Source organism: Genypterus blacodes, unplaced genomic scaffold (assembly GCF_046128005.1).
Source record: "Genypterus blacodes isolate CSIRO-AG114 ecotype Tasmania unplaced genomic scaffold, CSIRO-AGI_Gbla_v1 ptg000133l_1, whole genome shotgun sequence".
NCBI lineage: Eukaryota > Metazoa > Chordata > Actinopteri > Ophidiiformes > Ophidiidae > Genypterus > Genypterus blacodes.
Genome location: NW_027466935.1, coordinates 1,633,134 through 1,652,202, shown reverse-complemented (window position 1 = coordinate 1,652,202; position 19,069 = coordinate 1,633,134). Strand labels below are relative to the sequence as shown.

The following is a 19,069-nucleotide window of genomic DNA, read 5'->3' as shown; positions in this document are numbered from 1 at the left end:
CACAAGTATTTACCTCTTTTTGTTTGTGTAATGGCTTTGTGGCTGAAATGCAGGGCCTACTGTATATGAAACAGGAATTGTATACAGAGCCCCATTAAAACCTCCAAAGAATTATTAGGTTGTGCTCTTTTCATTAATGCTGATACAACTACATATTATTTATTATTATTATTTGTTTTAATTAATGTGGACTGTATTTGTCTGCATTTCCTTTATTATACTGTCCTAAAATAACAAAAGTTGCCGTTAGCATTTATTAATTTTATCTGCAATAACACCATTCACATAACATCACTTTAAGTGTTTTAAGTATTATTATTATTATTTTATTATTATTACTAATATAGACCGTCATTTCAGACACGGTGTAAAATGCCACTAGTGCAGGCCTTGGACTAGGTTAGACTAGTAGCATGATTAGCTTTAGTATTAGAGGCCGTTAGCTAATAACAACAGGTTAGCATTGTTTTTTTTACTATAAGAGCAGTAATATTAGAAAACAAGGTATTAGGTGTAGTACCAGTACTTCATATGGTGAGTCTAGTAGTATCTACTTGTTATATAATGATACTGCCGCAGTTCTGTCGTTGATATGCCATTAGCACATTTCTGTTGCCGTTCTACTCCGAACCAACAGGGGCGCTGGTGGCTTTGCGCTGGTCTGGTTTCAAAATATTCAGCAGTAAAACCAAACGAGCTACAGCCTCACCGTCACTTTCGTGCGACCGCCGTTGCTTTGTTTGTTCCGCACACGGCAGCAGACACACACACACCCACTTTTCTTCTTCCATCCGTTTACAAACAGTCCGGTATACAAAGTGTGCGGCGACTTTTCCCGAGCGGGCACCGGGCGGCTCTATCATGGCCGTGCCGACTGATCTGAAGATGTTCCTGGAGTCTTCACTGAATGAGATCTTCAAAGCCACAGTCAACGACATATTGGAGTCAGTGGACCGGACCCTTTCGGAGTACCAGGGCAAAATCCAGAGGATGGAGTCTGAAAACCAAGACCTGAGGCGGCTGCTCTTCGTACAGAGGAGCGGGGAGCCTGCAGCTGGAGGTACGGTGGTCAACCTAAGGCACGCCTGTGTTTAACCCCGGTCTATCCTGACAGCGACCAGCCTGTCACTGACCTTTAGTCTCAGCATGTCCTGCACGCTGTGTGTGTGTGTGTGTGTGTGTGTGTGTGTGTGTGTGTGTGTGTGTGTGTGTGTGTGTGTGTGTGTGTGTGTGTGTGTGTGTGTGTGTGTGTCTAGCCTGCATTGGCTCCTGACAAATGAATAATATCAATGTGACAGTGAAACAAGTGGACCGGCCCCTGTCGGAGCACCAGGGGAAAGTCCAGAGGATTGACCCCGAAAACCAAGACCTGAGGCGGCTGCTCTTAGCACCGAGGAGCGGGGAGCCTGCAGATGGAGGTACGGTGCCGTGTTTACCCCTGTACTGTCCTGACAGAGACCAGCCTGAGTGTGTTACAACGTTAGAGTAGAACAAGTCAGTCATTAATGATGCTATATTGTAAAGTAACGCATGATTTTGTAGTTCAACATAACCTCAAAATGATAAGAATTAATGTTATTGGAATATGGATGCATTACTCATACTCCTCAATACGTAATTGATCTGTGACTGCTCAGAAATGAAGTGTATTGCCAAGAGCTACCACACACTTGATTGACAAAGCTATAGTATTCTGTGTTATAATGCATCATCTCTATAACAGATGTTTCAGTGGATTGCTGAGCTAATTAGCCTGCTAACTTCATAAGTTCATACTGAAGTTCAGACTGAAACAGTGAGTTATGGTTCTATGACTGAATTACACTTGTTGGTCAGTTTTCATGACACAATTTGGCGGTCATTACACATTTGCTGACTGTTTTGGTTTTGAATGTTCACAGATGCAGAAGATGCCTCTGAAAAGCTTTCGACGTCAGAATGGAACAACGCAGCCATCAGCACCGCTAAGGGGACTTTTAAGCTGTCCATATGCAGCAGTGACAAGAAGAGCTCACGGAGGAAACATAAAGACAAGATGAAGGCAAGCCGAGCGTCTGCCGCTTTCCTCCTGCAAGCCAATCAACTAATAAGAGAGCAAAGTGTCTGTACGTCGGAGACAAGTATGCCCAGACAAACTTTGCTATCTATAAAACCAGAACTGGACCTGGATGCTAACGGCGCCATTGATCTCTCCAAGCCTTCATCCCTTCTCGACATGACAGGCGGGGAGATAAAAACAGAGGGCACGGAAAATAGTTATGACAGTCATGATGAGTACACACAGCTGCAGCAATCGCCACGCTGCGAGCAGGACTGTAGAGGCAGCAACGGTAAAGTTAAGCTAGCTGTTGTTTCTGACCTTTACTCTGTGGCGACCGAGGATGAGGAGCAATTCATTAAACCAGAGGAAGAAAGGCAAAATGGGATTTTGGAGTTTGCTGAGGACGATGGCTTCTCTAAGGCAGGAGGCTTGTCGTCAGAGGAGCAGTTGGTCAGCTACTACGCCAACTCAGAGATGGATCCTGCAGGAGTGAGCGGGTGTAAGCGTGTTTTAATGCCAGACGAAGCATCGCAGGGAGAACGCGATTCTCTCGCCACTCACACTGACTTTTTGGAGACCCGTGACAACTTTTTGCGCTGCCCTACGTGCCCCAAGACATTCAGCCGGGCGACCTCGCTCAACATCCACATCAAGACACACAGTGGCGAGAAGGCCCACAGCTGCAGCTACTGCGGCAAACGCTTTAGCCGAGCGGACCTCCTCAAATCCCATAAGCGCACCCACACGGGGGAAAGACCCTACAGCTGCAACATCTGCAGCAAAACCTATGCCCATCCTAGTCAGCTGAGGATACACAAGCGCGTCCACACTGGGGAGAGGCCGTACTCCTGCCCGTACTGCGGGAAACGCTTCAACGAGCACAACCAGCTCAAGGTCCACCTGCGGACGCACACGGGAGAGAGGCCGTACAACTGCAAACAGTGCGGCAAAACATTCAGCAACGCGGGCAACCTGCGCATACACGAGAGGATCCACACCGGGGAGAAGCCGTACTGCTGCGCACAGTGCGGAAAAAGGTTCAACGGCTTAGGCGACCTCAAAACCCATTACAGGATACACACCGGGGAGAGACCCTACAGCTGCGAACTGTGCAAGAAGACCTTCAGTCAGGCCGGCCACCTCACCATACACATGCGCATGCACACGGGGGAGAGGCCGTACTCCTGCAACGAGTGCGGCAAGAAGTTCACGGTGGCCAGTAGCCTCAAACTGCACCTGAGGACTCACACGGGGGAGAAGGAGTACATCTGCTCGTACTGCAGCAAGAGCTTCAGCCGGTCGGGCCACCTGAAGAGACACGAGCTGGTCCACACCAAGGAGAAGGTGTTCCTGTGCAGCGAGTGCGGCAAGACCTACACCGACCAGTCCTCCCTCAAAAAGCACCTGAAGACGCACGGCACCACCAAGGAGCAGAGGGCGGCGAGCGACGGCAGCACCAGCGAGGCCGAAGCGAAGGCAGACGAAGCGAAGGCAGACGAAGCGAAGGCAGACGAAGCGCCGCGCTCGGCCTCCGGAAAAGAAGAAGAGGACCAAACTCCAGGGAACGACTGAGTCAACGACGACATACATGACATTTCTGTTACAGTGCAAAATACTGTAAACTGATCCTTGCTGTGATTTAGTAGGTTAAGCTATTTACCGATGCTGTAAAGGTGAACGATTGTTATTCTCTCGTCTTAAGCTTCCCAACACATAATAACAACTACAGGAAACAGAGAAACGTATAAGTCAGACGTAATACATATATATATCACTGAAATGTGTGTAATATATTTTGGAAATGCTCTATAGGAAATGACCCTGATGGAGGAGAGATTGTGTTCTTCTCCCGTGAAAGGAAAAGTGATTATCGGTCTCATTAAGCTAAGAGTGTGCGCACGTTCGTACCCGCCGGTTAGGAACGTGCGCCACGTCGATCATTTCAGATGCTGTACATAAGCTTTACACACAGACACACACGTTCAGCCTGAATGTATTTGTGTAAACGCGCGCTCAGTGTGAACGGCCAGACTGATGTTATGAAAGAATGTCCAGGTTTTCGTACGGGTCAGTGGTACTGTAGGAGTAACGTTACAGCTCTATGACAGTGGGGCTCCAGTTTATTGTGGTAATTGATTAATATATAACAATGCATATCACTGACTATTTGCTACAGGAAGTGTGTTTACTTTTGTGTGATTTCTCCATAAATTAAAAAAAAGAGAATTACCCCAAATATTTCTATTATTCTCCTTCTTGAACACACACACACACTCTCACACACACACACACACACACACACACACACACACACACACACACACACACACACACACACACACACACACACACACACACACACACACACACACACACACACACACACACACACACACACACACACACACACACACACACACACACACACACACACACACACACACACACACACACACACACACACACACACGTTTTTGTGTTTAAGGGGGAACAAAGTCGTGCTGGAGGGAGAACTTGACAATACCTTTTATTTCACAACAATATCAACCGTTTCTTAATATTACAAACTGTCAGATTTGAAGCGTTTATGAGCTTTGGGTGGAGTCGGCCTGGCAGCAGGAGCGACACCGCAGCTCCTTAGTCAGGTAGAGCATTGGCTGGATGCTGCTGCTGAAGTCCATCAAACCAAAGGCGACGTAGTGAATATAACAGCGAAACACGTCAGGGGAGAAGTAGTGCTGGAAGGGGAAGAGTGCAACAGGCGGGAAGTAGTTGAAGACAATGATGGCCAGGATGATGAGGACCATCTTGAAGGCTCTCTTCTTCACGGGGTGCATCTCGTCTCTGCCCGGCCCAGACTGCCTGAGCGCCCAGAGGATGGCGATGTTGCAGTACACCATGAAGAGGAAGGTCGCCAGGATCATGGCTGTGAAGACCTTCTCGAAGTTGACAATGTTGCCGACGCACTTGGCGGTGGCGTAGGCCAGCGTGATCAGCCACACCACGATGGCCAGGTTCGCTCGGTGCCTGCGGTCCTTGAGCTCTGTGAAGGTGATGGGGTGCATCACGGCCATGTAGCGGTCCAGGCAGATGCAGGAGAGGAAGAGCGGCGAGGAGTCTTTCATGCCGTAGAAGAAGCGCAGCACGTACCAAGTGCTGCTGGTGGTCAAGAAGACGATGTTTGCCAGCTCGAGTGGAGGGATGAGACAAAATAACACATCTAGAACTGCCAGGTGGAGTATAAAGATGTCTGAGGTGGAGGAGTCCCCCTTGTTCTTATGAATGAGCCACAGCACCATGATGTTAGCCGGGATGCCGAGGAACATGTTGATGAACTGGAGGCCCAGGTACCAAATGAGCACAGCTGGCATGTCTTTGCAACCTTCGTACACCGTCTTGTCCGCAGAGCTGTGATTGACAGGCCTGAGAGAGATTGAGATAAAGGTGGAGTTGACGTAGAAGATCTCCATGACGGCGTGCGACCAGGAGGACGACGGGCACCTGTAAGGCGAACAGAAGCAGGTCAGTGCAGGTCAGATTAGTGATACACACACACCGCTCAGCATAAGATTTACTAGGTGTTCATGTAATATCCCTGTGATCCATTCATACATCCTTATTTTCACTTATGGTACAGTCCATAGAGATAAACTCATCCACACCCACACGAGCAATTGAGGCTTTCCTGTTTGCCTAACCTGTACGTGTTTGAGGGGGTGGGAGGAACCTAAAGCACCCACTGCAGTAATTTACCTCTATGAATCATAAAAGTATAAATGACCAATGATACTGTGATAATAAAATTTATTCTGTAGCAATTTGCTCTGTGGACACAAACCCACCTCCTAACGTTCATGCACACCAACTACAGGTACATCTCAAAAAATTTGAATATCATGAAGAAGTCCAATATTTTTTGTCACTCATTTCAGAAAGTGAAACTCATATATTATACAGATTAATGACACATAGAGTGAAATATTTCAAGACTTTATTTCTTGAAATTTTGATTATTATGCTTACAGCTAACAAAAACGCAAAATTCAGTGTCTCAGAAAATTAGAATATTACATAAGATCAATCAAAAAAGGATATTTTGAACAGAAATGTCAGGCTTCTGAATGAATGTTTATATCTATGCACTCAATACTTGGTTGGGCCTCCTTTTGCATGAATTTCTGCATCAATGGGCCGTGGCATGGAGGCGATTTGCCTGTGGCACTGCTCAGGTGTAATGGAAGCCCAGATTGCTTCGATAGCGGCCTTCAGGTCATCTGCATTGTTGGGTCTGGTGTCTCTCATCTTCCTCTTGACAATACCCCATAGATTCTCTATGGGGTTCAGGTCAGGCGAGTTTGCTGGCCAATCAAGCACAGTAACACCATGGTCATTGAACCAGCTTTTGGTACCTTTGGCAGTGTGGGCAGGTGCCAAGTCCTGCTGGAAAATGAAATCAGCATCTTCATAAAGCTTGTGAGCAGAAGGAATCATGAAGTGCTCTAAAATATCCTGGTAGATGGCTGCATTGACCAACACCAGCACATGACATGACTGTTGCTCTGTGGTCCAAAGTCCTCTTTTCAGATGAAAGAAAATTTTGCATGTCATTTGGAAATCAAGGTCCCAGAGTCTGGATGAAGAGTAGAGAGGTACAGAATCCACGTTGCTTGAAGTCCAGTGTGAAGTTTCCACAGTCCGTGATGATTTGGGCTGCCATGTCATGTGCTGGTGTTGGTCCACTGTGTTCTCTGAAGTCCACAGTGAATGCAGCCATCTACCAGGACATTTTAGAGCACTTCATGATTCCTTCTGCTGACAAGCTTTATGGAGATGCTGATTTCATTTTCCAGCAGGACTTGGCACCTGCCCACACTGCCAAAGGTACCAAAAGCTGGTTCAGTGACCATGGTGTTACTGTGCTTGATTGGCCAGCAAACTCGCCTGACCTGAACCCCATAGAGAATCTATGGGGTATTGTCAAGAGGAAGATGAGAGACACCAGACCCAACAATGCAGATGACCTGAAGGCCGCTATCGAAGCAATCTGGGCTTCCATTACACCTGAGCAGTGCCACAGGCTGATTGCCTCCATTCCACAGTGCATTGATGCAGAAATTCATGCAAAAGGAGGCCCAACCAAGTATTGAGTGCATAGAAATAAACATTCATTCAGAAGCCTGACATTTCTGTTCAAAATATCCTTTTTTGATTGATCTTATGTAATATTCTAATTTTCTGAGACACTGAATTTTGCGTTTCTGTTAGCTGTAAGCATAATAATCAAAATTTCAAGAAATAAAGTCTTGAAATATTTCACTCTATGTGTCATTAATCTGTATAATATATGAGTTTCACTTTCTGAGATGAGTGACAAAAAATATTGGACTTCTTCATGATATTCTAATTTATTGAGATGTACCTGTACACTTAGTACACAATGTATTTTACTACACAACACAATATCAATCTGTACTCACACTTATGAAGAATGATGTCATACATATACAGTATATGTATATTATGATCTTATTATTCCTACCTACAATAAGTGAGAATCTGTTGAATGAACCGTCCCTGTCGCCTGCCTCACACTCGCCCTGTACACACCTACTGTATCCTATATCCGTTCCAGGCGGCCGCATGCAGTACAGCAACACAATGATGCGGTTATATGTTGATAGACTTTATGAAAGGGCTCTCACCTGTGTTTACTGTATTTCTATTTGAACTCGCAGTGCATCCCACTATCTCTGTATCCAAGGGTGACATGTAAATGTGCAACTACAGTTTAGAGCCTCACCCCCTATAGAACTTTCCAGTGATAATCCTTGCAGCACCGGAAAGTTGCTACTATATTCTCATCTATAATGAGACGCAAAGCAAGAACCAAAAAGAACGTTTCTATTAAAAAGTTGTGGCCCAGATTCGACCCTTACCTGTTCAGCAGGATGGTGCAACACCTCTTCTTCACAGCCGCGTCCCTGCTCTCCACTTAATCCTTCCGACTCCTGCGTGCCCCTGTCTCTCTGTGACCAAACAATGAGCCATCACCCTCAAAATGAGAGGATGAAAAGATGACCCAACACTTCAGGGATCCTCCTCCAGCCCATCATCCAATCACGATGTGGAGGTGAGCGTAAGGAACCTGAAGGCTTCCCTGCGGACGCTATGCTGGCCTGCTTAGCCCCCCATGCATACTCCAGTTTGAAATTTTACAAATAAAATAAGGATTTGAGTAAGAATTTGAATAATCACTTGAATGGGATGATGAGAAGCATTAAAATTTGACATCTGGGTGGGAAGACTGCAGAGTTGAAAAGCTTTGTTAGGAGGACGTGTTGTGGCAAGCGGAGAATCCATTCACACTGATTGGCAGTGATGCAATGCTGCCTGACGGAAAATCGTCAGTAAACAACTGATGCAAGAAAATCACTTCTGAAAGTGAGTGTAACAAAGTGTAATGTGTTACATGAGGGTGACAACCATTTGGGCTGTGACGCCTGTCGCACAATAAACCACCTATACTGCCACCGTTCACAGTTGTGTGTTTAAGAGGCTGTCTGTGTGTTCAGGTGTTTAGTTTTCACTCATATTCACTGAGGGACATGGACTTTCAGGTGACCTTTAACCTTCCATATTTTATTGTTTTCTTTGTTCTTTATTATGTCCATATTTTGGCCAGTGTTGGTACCTGATGGTGGCGCTGTAATTACCACTTTGTCCTATAACGTTTGAACTGTAAGTCATAGAATCAAAATGAGTTTTTCCCTGGATTCTTACAATTTTTCATCGATACTCAATAAGATATTGCTTGTGGAATGCCTGACCAAGCCGAACAGAACCTTTATCTTGTGTTGGGATATTTCTCGACGTTTTGAATCGATTTTGTTGGATATTTTGAGTAGGCGTGGCTCATTCTTCCCAAAGTGCTGCATCTCATGAATAAATGAATCAACTGCAAGCAAACCTGGTGGACATGTGCGCTCACCACTACTGCAAAAAGGGAAACATCAATCAACCTGATGGTGGCGCTATAACAACAACAGTTACAAGTATTTTTCATCAGTAACTCTTCATTCGGAATACAAAAGCTTTGTTGGGGGCGTGTTTGCCCTTGGAGGATTTATGAACTGCAGACTGAAATGAGTTTGAGACTTATTTGTTAATCGTTACACAATCAATTACCCAACTCTTTACACAAGGCCCATTATATTTAATTGCTCTTCATGTTTTCCCCTTTACGGTTATAAACAGTGTTTGCAGTGTTGCAGTCAGCAGCTTTGTGCGTCTTTCAGGCTGTTTGAACAGCTTGGGAGGCCGCCTGTCTGAAACTGGACCCAGATCTGTTTACCTTGGCGTCCCTGCAGTTGTTTATAATGGTGTCGGGTTCACACAAGACATCTCGCTCCTCTTAGGGAAGACTCTCGCTGGTTTGCGAAATTCTTTATCAGCAGAGAAACACACATGGCAACTGCAAAAACACCCATCTGATTCTGTACGCACAGGCCCTTTAGTACAGATGATTCCTAAGGAGCAACACACCAGAGAATAAACGATGGAACACAATAAGTAATGATCTTATATTTGTATTCTCATCTTTGTCTTGAAACATGAATCGTTCTTTACTGATGTTTAAAGTGTTTGTGGTCATTGGGTGGACATTAGTGAGCAGGGTTTGTAGACATTCAAAGTCAAATTCAAGCACTTTCAGCATTTCCACACCTTTTGGCTGTTAAAAGAAATATTTATATTTAAAATGTAACTTCATCATATGAAAACATGTATCGGGTGTTTTTATTTAACATTTAAATGTTATTTTGCTCCTTACAATAAAACCAATGCTTTGAATTGTTAGAATCTAATTAAAATTAGCTTCAGGTTCTTAATATTTGTTAATCTGAAATTAATTTGTTATATTTTTCATTTATAAATGTATTTATTTTCAATCTGACTGACAGATTAAAACAATTGATTTCATTTTAATTGGAGGACCCCACAGTAAATAGTCAAGATTTGTTAAGCTTGTGGCAGATAAATAGTACATCTCTCTCGCTCTCCTATGTCTCTGTCAATGTCGATCACCCACAGTAAAGTGAGGGGCAGAAGTGAGGGAGCTCCCACTGTCAAAAGTGTTAAAAACTATATATTTTACAAGAAGCCACCTTTCAAATTTCAGTGAACTGCTTGGTGATGGTTGGTGATCACAAGGTTGTCCGTTCGAGGCCTTTTTTATATTTACGTTTTATATTGTTCTTCGCAGTGAAATATCATCTTTTAAACTATCAAAATCCGATTTGAATGGTGAATTAAACACTTTGAGCCATAGGGACAACATGTCTTCGAAACGAGCAAAAACCTCAGGTGAGATTCATCACTGCTTGATTAATTACGTCACGTGAGACTCGCTATCAAGGGAGGTTCGCTTTAATTGGGACACGAAACCATATCAGAACTACGCAGGAGAACTAAGAAATGAGCAGAGCATTTTAGAAATTCACCAATTAGCTGCGGAGAAAATGTTTTTATTCCTGCAACCATGTAATTAAAATACAGAGGTATCGATTCCATTCGATATCCGGTTTGTTTGCAGTGAGAATGCAACCGACTCAGTAAAGGATACAACTCACTTGTATTAGTTGGAAGTCTCTTGTGATTTATGAGTTTAAGTTTGCTGATAATGTCTAGACTAAATAGTGTAAATATCTTACCGGGCTTACCTGAAGCGTCTTCGAGAGAGAGAAATTGATAGCTGAACATCAGGTCAAGTCTTCTAATTAGATGTATCAAGGCATTGTATTCCAAACGTAGCCTTGATACGCTCAAAATGTGAGTATTGTCGATATCCATTACAGAGATAAATCAATGAGTTTGGGCAAGTACAGCAATTAGACACATACGCTGCCAATGTTTCATTTTGGGCTTTTTGGCGATTTTGTCCGGGCGAAGGTGTTCCGCCAAAACTTCCGGTAAATTCTGACCAATCACAGAACAGTTTGCAAGCGCGTGGAGTTTGTTTACATATATTGGACCGCGGGTAACATAGAAGCACAGGTCTGAATACACAACTACAGACAAGGGCGGCGCTGTTTTTTTAGGTTTATTATTTTAGTTGAGCGGAAATTGTAATACTCACTCTCAAAAGAAAACAGTGGAGATAATGTGTCACTCCCAAACGTTGTAGTTTGAGCAGCTTGGACATACAATCAAACAAGCGGGAAACGAGACATAAACAGTATGTGCGGACATTCCAGCAGTGCCATAGAGCTAAATACCAAAAAAAAATAATACTACTTTATTTTACTACTGTCACCATCTAACTTAATATTTTCATGTAAACTTGTGAATGGCTAAATGTTTTTACATTAAAGTTAAAGCCATCCATGTTCCAGGCAGATGCTGGCAGAGTGAGGGTGATGACCTCTGTGCTGACCTCCAGAGAAATCTCTTCAGAAGAGAAAATACTTTGAAGTGAAAAGTACGACACCTGGCTTAGACACTCGGCAGCCTATCTCGCGTCATCATCTGTACAAAATCTACCAACCGCCTCCTACACATTCTCCGTCGACCACGTTTCTCCTCCTCACGTCTCTCCTCCGTGCAAAACTTCTCTCCTCCGACTCTTTACATCTCGTTGGCTCTTAGGTTGTGTTCCCTCGTCTCTTTTTCAACATTACAAAAACAACGTTGCGACATCGGGGAAAGGTCCCACAGTGAAACGTGCTGCTACGCTATTAAAACCCCGTTTCCGCCTTTACAGGTAAGCTCCTCCATCAGTCATCAGTACGTTTACACGCGCTTTAATCGCAGTGAGAAACAATACACAGTACTGAGTGCATGTAAACGTACTGAGCATTTAAATCACTCTACAAACCAAAAAGCATGCCAGATTATTCATATTATTGTTAATCACTATTTACATAACAAACGAGAAAATGCTAAAAGATGTGCGGAGTGTAAACTAAGATGAATAACTAAGATCCAAGTACCTAAATGAGAGATTGGAGCTGAAATGTGATTTGTTTTCCCATTCCACTGTGAGAATATGACACTGAATTCCAATACAAGTCACTCCCCCCCGGCTATAATCAGGTCAAAGTTCAAAAGGTCAAAGTCCATGTTTTCTTGCAGTTCACTGAAGCAGCAGAGGTAAAGCTCATCCTTAAGGAGTTGTTGACGGTGGGACATTTGCTGGGATCCGAACGGAACACTCTGGGCTTCCGGGCGGCATTCCAGGCTTTCGGCTTGGCGAGAGCTTGTGTGCAAAGGCCGTAAACAAAGAGAGACCCGTTCTCTCGGGTAGTATTCCTCAGGAGGGTTTACATCTGGGTTGTGCGTGACTCCGTGTCTGGGTGAAGTGGTCATGGAGTGGTCACGTGTTGCAGTCCTGCCTCGACATGTCACGGGTAAAGGTGCCACAAGTGGTAAAAGCTGAGTAAACAACAGTCTGATAGGGTCGCTTCAGTTTTCCCCAAAGATTCCTCCAGTTAAGGTTTGGAGATCTGTCGACGTTCCATCGTGCTATCAGGTCCATGTATCACATTTTTGTCGGTGGTGGTCGTGTTTGTGGTAATAACAGTCAGTCTCATAGCTTAAACGCTGCGTTGTTTCTGTGCTGAATGAATCAGATGAAGGTGGAGTCCATGATGCTGGTGTCCTGTGCGCTGCTGCGAGCACGAGCCTCAAAGAGCTGCTTTATCAACGCCGACTTCTCTTGCTCCAGCTGGGCGATCCGCTCGCTCTTCTCCGTCACCTCCTGGATGAAAAAACAGAAGACAAGCGGTAGAAGGTGAGTGAGAAACCTGAGCTACTAAAGGCTGAATTAACTGTAATCGCACTGTCATGAAACTAGCAACAGCACAGCAGGTGATGTCCTTTACTTGTGTGAGAAGTCGGTTCTGGTCCTTCAGTCTCTGGACGGCTTGTGGAGGGGCTGGACCCAGAGGCTGGGAGCTTGGGGAGGGCGTTGATGCCTGAACACCAGTGGGCGAGAATGACTGCTGAGAAACAAAACAGCAACACCAAATACACTGAAACGTCACAATCTGCTTTAGTTCTTCACTCGTGTGGCTGTAGCGTCCCGGATCAGACACACTCACCATTCCATTGCAGGTGATGAGGTCGTTGAGGCAGCGGTTCACTTCTTGCAGTTTGGGAATGAGGGCGTTCATGCGGCTCTGACTGGCTTCTGTGAAGATATCCTAACGGGGAAAAACACAAAGACAAATTGAGCCCAGTCCTCTTTCTGATCCATTACAGCCACGACCTCACTGATTCAAAGCCAAAGCCATGAAAAGGAAGACAAAGTGAAGAGGTCTTAAACTGAAATAGGCGCCTGGAGTCGTCACCGCATACTGACCATGCACTGGTTGGTCTGGCCGACCTGCCTCTGTCTGTCGGCGACGTTGTGGATCTGGCCCTGGTACCAGTCTCGGGCTCGCTCAACCACCTCCAGGCCCGCCAGCAGAGAGTCCTTCTCCTGCTCCAGCTCCTTCATTTGTTTCAGCTGTGTGTGTCGGAAGTCGAGCGAGGACGACACAATGGGCCGATTGAAAAAGGAGAAGAAGAAGTAGGGGAGAGTTTAGGGAGGAAACAGAAACGTGGGTTAAGAACGACCACAGCAGGAAACGTACGCCAAGAAAACTTAAATTCAATTTGAAGATTTCCCAAGTCGAAGAAAACCAAACAAACTCTGACCACCTCCCATCTTTTCCCATGAGGCATCTGATGCAAAGCCCCTTTTGTGCAGCCGGAGACAATGGCGCCGCACCAATTGTGCCCGAGTCTCTGCCTTCCTGAACAATGTTTAGAGGAGCAATCAGCCCGGCGTCATGGCAACCACGCAGCAACCTAAGAATGGGGTAAACAGCGGACCCACTTCAACTACGGCCAACCCACTGGTGTGTGTGTGTGTGTGTGTGTGTGTGTGTGTGTGTGTGTGTGTGTGTGTGTGTGTGTGTGTGTGTGTGTGTGTGTGTGTGTGTGTGTGTGTGTGTGTGTGTGTGTGTGTGTGTGTGTGTGTGTGTGTGTGTGTGTGTACACCTCAGCCAGGCTGCATTGAGTTGTGCTGACCAGGCTGTTCATGCAGCACATTGCCACCGTTTAGGCCCCACGGCTGGCATTCAGCCACCTGGTGTGTCATCTTTCTAACCCCCCCCCCCCCCTCAATACATTCCATCGTCCGCACTGTCCTGACTGTGGAAAAAACACCCAGTGACACACGTTGATGAATGTGCCAAAAAAAAGGGGGAGAGAGTTCCCAAACAAATGTGACGGGAGGAGAGAGAGAGAGCGAGAGAGGGAGGGAGCAAGAGAGGGAGTGAGAGAGACCTTAACTCAGACTCTGCTGCTCGTACTTAACACCACTTTCGCTTGCTTCTCCCAAAGGGTGTAAGAGGAGAGACCGCACAGAGAGGAAGAGAGGGAGGGGGGGTCAGGGGGAAAAAGGGGTGGGGGTGAGGTTGTGTGTCTAGAATGACACAGTGTCAGCCAGACTGTGTGTGAATGCGCTCTAGGCCACAGGCAGGAGAATACACTGATTTGAAAAGGGGGGAAAACAACACACACACAGAGAGAAAGAGAGAGAGAGAGAAAGAGAACAGAGAAGAACAGAGAGCAAAAAAAAACGAAAGGAGAAGCTGCGGGAAAAAAGTTCATACGTGTGTGTCTGTGTGTGTCTGTGTGTGTCTGTGTGTGTCTGTGTGTGTCTGTGTGTGTGTGTGTGCAAGCCTTGATTTAATGTCCCAGCTGGCGTTAATACACGTCGCACGCAAACGACCAGGCAAGCTGCTTAACTAAAAACACAAAGAACAATATGATGGAGTTTCAACTTTCATCTTTTACAAAGTTCCACATGTTGCAGCCAGGAAATAGAAAGTTCCTAAATCCGGAGCACATCCACAGTTTGCACTGGCCTGCTCTGAATACAAAGTCACTGAGCTCGATCACAACTGTTTTATCTCTCCCATTTGTCCTTTCAAACTCTCTCTCTCACTCTCTTCCCCCTTTTCTCCCTCTCGTCTGTTTCGCTCTCCTACTCACCCAGAGGAAGAACTGCAGGGCCTTGCTGCTGTAGAGGCTACTGCTGAGGGGGATGAAGACGGTAGTGTAGGCGGCCCAGACAGCCGTCCAGGCCTGCCCGGGGCAGCCCACCGAGTCCCCCTCTGGCACCTGGCCCCTGGGCCCGACCCGGCTCACTACCATCGGGGCAGCAGAGGGCCAAGTCGGCCAGGGTGGGAGGGACGGAAGGGCAGGGTGGAGAAGGAGAAGGTGGAGGAGAAGGAGGGGGGCAGGGAGGGAGGGGTGTCAGCCGGTCAGTCAGCCTCACTTTCACTCTCCACACACACACGCACGCAGGAAGACGTGACACACACACACAGAGTTGCCGAGGGAAGACCCAGCGACGGCGACACACGAGTGGGGAGGGAAAGAGGGGCGAGAGATGTGAGAAGAACGAGAGAGAGAGAGAGAGAGAAATGGTGAGGCAGGGGGAGAGGCGGAGAGAGAGGGAGTGGGCAAGAGAGGAGGCAGGAGTGCAGAACTGCAGGGTGGGAGGGGCAGAGTGAGGGGGGGAAGGGAGGGGAAAGTTGCGGCCAATAGGAAGTGAGAGAGCGACGGGGGAGCAGCAGCCAGCAGGCCTTTTCTCTCACACTGTCCTGCCATGTTTCATGTCTCCATTATTTGCTTTTGCGTTAGCACAAAATGTTTCCAGACAAAAGGTGACAAGACTTGAAAAACTAGCAAAACCCACAATTCCTCCCTGCAAGCCCTGAACAAAAATCCTCTGCTCTCTCAACGAGCAGTAGGGTAAACAAACAGCAACTAAAATGGCAATAACCATCATAACGACCAGTGGGAGCAAAATTACAAGAACACTGACGCACAGACACCAACACACCGTACAGTCACCACATGAGCAGGGACACTAACCATTCCATAATCCACTCCGTTGGTTATGGTGTGCCGCCTCTGGTCTTCTCGACTTCGCCCATGTCGCCTGGAGCCGCCTGTGAATCCTGTGGCTGATTCACTCTTCGATCTTGATAAGCCAGATTCCACAACAGCTGAAATGAACAAATTAAAGCAGAGACACGGAAATCAGTTATCTGTTATGCATGGTATTTATTAGATTTATCCTCACATACTTATTCAACAAGTTCCGGCAATTACCTTTTATTTAACTTGTCTAATTCTCCTCTGTCTTGGCTCAAGGCCAGAGAAACTACAGTCAAAGGATGATCAGCTTTATTTCAGTGAGGATTTGTTTTACCATTGTTTACCACAGGAGGGCGCTATATTCAAAAGATAGTCAGTTTCATTACACAGTGCACACTCACTGACCTCAACACAAAGCCAGGACAAAACTGTCACTTGAAAAATACCTAAAATGAACGATACACATAGTTATACTCATACTTATACAATACAGCCCTTAGTCCTGTGAGGGACTGGCAACTTCTCTATTGCATGATGGGTCAGGCTGGACATTAATTATGTACGATTAACCATCAGAGCTGCCTCCAATATAACAAAGATGAAGGATCTTGTGATATAATTATATTGTCTTATCTCATCTCCCCATTTTTATCTGACCTTTAGTTACAACCCCACAGTCTGTCTCCTTAACTAAGAGAGATGCAGCTCTTGGTGATGATGTCCAGAGGGTTGTGGGGGATTTTTACCACTGTCATAATTCAGTGGTCTCTGTCCTGCCTGCTGCAATATAACCTCATCCAACACAGTTTGTCTTCATGTGAGAGATGACTGCATGCACACTGACTGCTCATCCATCCAACCGAAGGAACACCAAGTATGTCCTGAGAACGAGTCGTGTGAGATGTGGAAGCCCCGAGGGCTCCAGAGGGACAGAGAGAGACAGACAGGCCTGGCTACATAGAGATCAGAACAAGCCCTGTGTAGAGGCGGGGCAGAGATAGAGAGAAGGGGATGTTCCTGTATGACTGTACAGGGGAAGAAATAACAAACATAATTTTTTCTACGTTTCTCCAATCTACACAGGCTTAACTTCACAAATAGATATCTACACAACTGTCACACATCTTCTCCCCAGCCAGAGAACCAAATGGTTAAATCTCAGCAGGAATTTCTGATATGATCTCTGCCCTGCCCTGGAGATAACAGGCCTTCTTCAACTTAAGCACCCATCAGTGGAGCAGAGGCATTTAAACAGGGTCTGGTTAAGCTGTTAAGAAACACTGATACTTGAATGGTGTTAGTTAAACCCCAGAGTAACTGCTGTATGTTGACCTCTGCTGGGACTCAGACTCCAGTCCACACTGTGGGGATGTTTGGGTCAAAGCGTCCAGTTAAATTATAATATGAGCTGAATGCATGACTGCAGACTAACACAAGTGAGAGTGCAGCTCATTAAGATCTGCGTCAGCTTTACAGGACAAAGATCTAAACTCAGCAGCAGGAGCAAATCGACAGCAGTTTCAATTTAGACAAGAGCTGGATCAGCACCGTCAGCAGCATCTCACATCGAGTCCTCTACTGCTGTATGCTCCTGTGTGTGTGTTCGCTCCTAAATTATGCTTCTGAAAGTGATGATTTTATAAATTTGGATAAACTTCGAGACCCTGAACTCGTCTCCATCACACACACACACACACACACACACACACACACACACACACACACACACACACACACACACACACACACACACACACACACACACACACACACACACACACACACACACACACACACACACACACACACACACACAGTATCTCTTACCTGGACTTGGTCTTCGGAGCTGCGGTGACTCCAGTGCAAGTGACTCAATGGCTCGACCCCGACTCTGCTGAAACTGGGCTTGTTTGGCGGCATGGCCCGGGTCGGCCCGGTAACATACACTCTCCACCGGGACGGGGATCCGCTCCAAACTCCGGCCGGACCTCTCGATGCACGCGCCGTACCGCGGAGGTCCACATGTTGGGTACCCGGGCACCTCCTCGGGCCTGACTCGGCTCTGCAGGGAGGAGGCGCGTTGCTGCGTGTTGGTCACGTTGCTGGGCCCCAGCGGCGGACGGACCTTGTTCTCGACCCGCGTCCCGGCGCAGAACGCGGAGGGGGGCGCGGGTTTGTGTTGAGGCGGGGGCTGTTTGGGATGGACGACAGCTTGGCCGTTGAAATGGTGGCTGTTCTGCGGGTTGAGCATGGAGAATCGCAGCCCCGCCACGAACCGCTCAAAGGTGAGGCAGCCATGTGGCGGAGCGACCCGCCTCAAGCAGCTCAGCACCCCGGCGGGCAGGTCCCGGGTGTCCGCTCCCTGCCAGCGGCTCTCGATCTCGGAGATGTGGACGAAACCTCGTCTGCCGTCATCCAAAATGTCAAACAGAGTCCTTAGGCTGTGCAGGAAGGCTTTAGGGAGGCCATCTGTGGAGTACTCCGGCTCGTTGGACTGCATTTTGCCACTTTTAAACCCGCCTTGAAACGCGTCTCCTCTCGGCTCAACTTTGCCGTAAATTACAGGCGCCTCTTTCAGTTTACAGCCCCGATCAGCCGCTACCAAAGCCATGAAGTTATCGATAATTCCCCCTGGCAAACTATGACTAAAAACCACACTACACAACTACTCCAACTTCACATAAACACACAGCGGAACACGCGGAATAAACGAAATGAATACTCACGAATCACAAGTAAACACTGATCGAAATTTAAATGTACTCTGTATTTTAATTGAACTTATTTACCATCTGCCTCCCCCTCGCTCCTCTCCAGCTCAGTGTAAAGCTGAAGCTCTGGACTCGGACTTTCCTTTTTTCAGGAGAGCCCCGCCCACTGAATTTCGTACGAGCGCAGCGATTGGCCGCGGCGCGCACGAGCTCAACGCCCATTGGTCCAGAGCCGAGGTAGGCACCAGTTTGATTTGTGCTTTTGTTAATACTAATGCAGAGACGTTATTCATAAAAAGGCTGGATATGATCCCCGAAACACAACCTGACGGGCTGGATACACTCCATATACACCTACACCTGCGGCCATGACGGGGAACCGAAG

The 19,069-nt window shown here is 46.6% G+C and overlaps 3 protein-coding genes across 6 annotated transcripts; 1 reads left to right on the top strand and 2 right to left on the bottom strand.

Annotated features, from left to right (window-relative positions):
• Window positions 1-709: 709 nt before the first annotated feature.
• LOC143011124 (uncharacterized) lies at window positions 710-4,267 on the top strand. Of its 2 annotated transcripts, none has more exons than XM_076163846.1 (3): window positions 710-1,060; window positions 1,299-1,418; window positions 1,902-4,267. In XM_076163846.1, the coding sequence occupies exons 1-3, from the start codon at window positions 862-864 to the stop codon at window positions 3,611-3,613; spliced, it is 2,031 nt and encodes a 676-aa protein (XP_076019961.1). In that variant the 5' UTR covers window positions 710-861; the 3' UTR covers window positions 3,614-4,267. The 2 variants fall into 2 exon arrangements, with proteins under 2 accessions (XP_076019961.1, XP_076019962.1); XM_076163847.1 differs by lacking the exon at window positions 710-1,060 and adding an exon at window positions 1,090-1,178 and having other exon boundaries at window positions 1,257-1,418.
• Window positions 4,268-4,626: 359 nt separating this feature from the next.
• hcar2 (hydroxycarboxylic acid receptor 2-) lies at window positions 4,627-5,511 on the bottom strand. Its single transcript, XM_076163625.1, has one exon. The coding sequence runs from the start codon at window positions 5,509-5,511 to the stop codon at window positions 4,627-4,629; it is 885 nt and encodes a 294-aa protein (XP_076019740.1).
• Window positions 5,512-11,123: 5,612 nt separating this feature from the next.
• sapcd2 (suppressor APC domain containing 2) lies at window positions 11,124-18,816 on the bottom strand. Of its 3 annotated transcripts, none has more exons than XM_076164212.1 (6): window positions 17,801-18,816; window positions 15,968-16,101; window positions 13,398-13,544; window positions 13,138-13,239; window positions 12,919-13,038; window positions 11,124-12,794 (listed from the first exon to the last, which is right to left on the bottom strand). In XM_076164212.1, exons 1-6 carry the CDS (start codon window positions 18,582-18,584, stop codon window positions 12,663-12,665), a joined length of 1,419 nt encoding a protein of 472 aa, XP_076020327.1. In that variant the 5' UTR covers window positions 18,585-18,816; the 3' UTR covers window positions 11,124-12,662. The 3 variants fall into 3 exon arrangements, with proteins under 3 accessions (XP_076020327.1, XP_076020328.1, XP_076020329.1); XM_076164213.1 differs by having other exon boundaries at window positions 12,919-13,035; XM_076164214.1 differs by having other exon boundaries at window positions 12,919-13,011.
• Between the last annotated feature and the right edge of the window lie 253 nt (window positions 18,817-19,069).

Bases quoted from the DNA above. Each gene is read 5' to 3' on its own strand.
- LOC143011124 (XM_076163846.1), top strand. From the start codon at position 862: ATGGCCGTGCCGACTGATCTGAAGATGTTCCTGGAGTCTTCACTGAAT. The intron at 1,061-1,298 runs GTACGGTGGTCA...TCAATGTGACAG, and splicing joins CGGGGAGCCTGCAGCTGGAG to TGAAACAAGTGGACCGGCCC. The intron at 1,419-1,901 runs GTACGGTGCCGT...GAATGTTCACAG, and splicing joins CGGGGAGCCTGCAGATGGAG to ATGCAGAAGATGCCTCTGAA.
- hcar2 (XM_076163625.1), bottom strand. From the start codon at position 5,511: ATGGAGATCTTCTACGTCAACTCCACCTTTATCTCAATCTCTCTCAGG.
- sapcd2 (XM_076164212.1), bottom strand. From the start codon at position 18,584: ATGGCTTTGGTAGCGGCTGATCGGGGCTGTAAACTGAAAGAGGCGCCT. The intron at 13,545-15,967 runs GTTAGTGTCCCT...CGACACACACAG, and splicing joins ACGGAGTGGATTATGGAATG to CTGAAACAAATGAAGGAGCT. The intron at 12,795-12,918 runs GTAAAGGACATC...TTTTTCATCCAG, and splicing joins AGAACCGACTTCTCACACAA to GAGGTGACGGAGAAGAGCGA.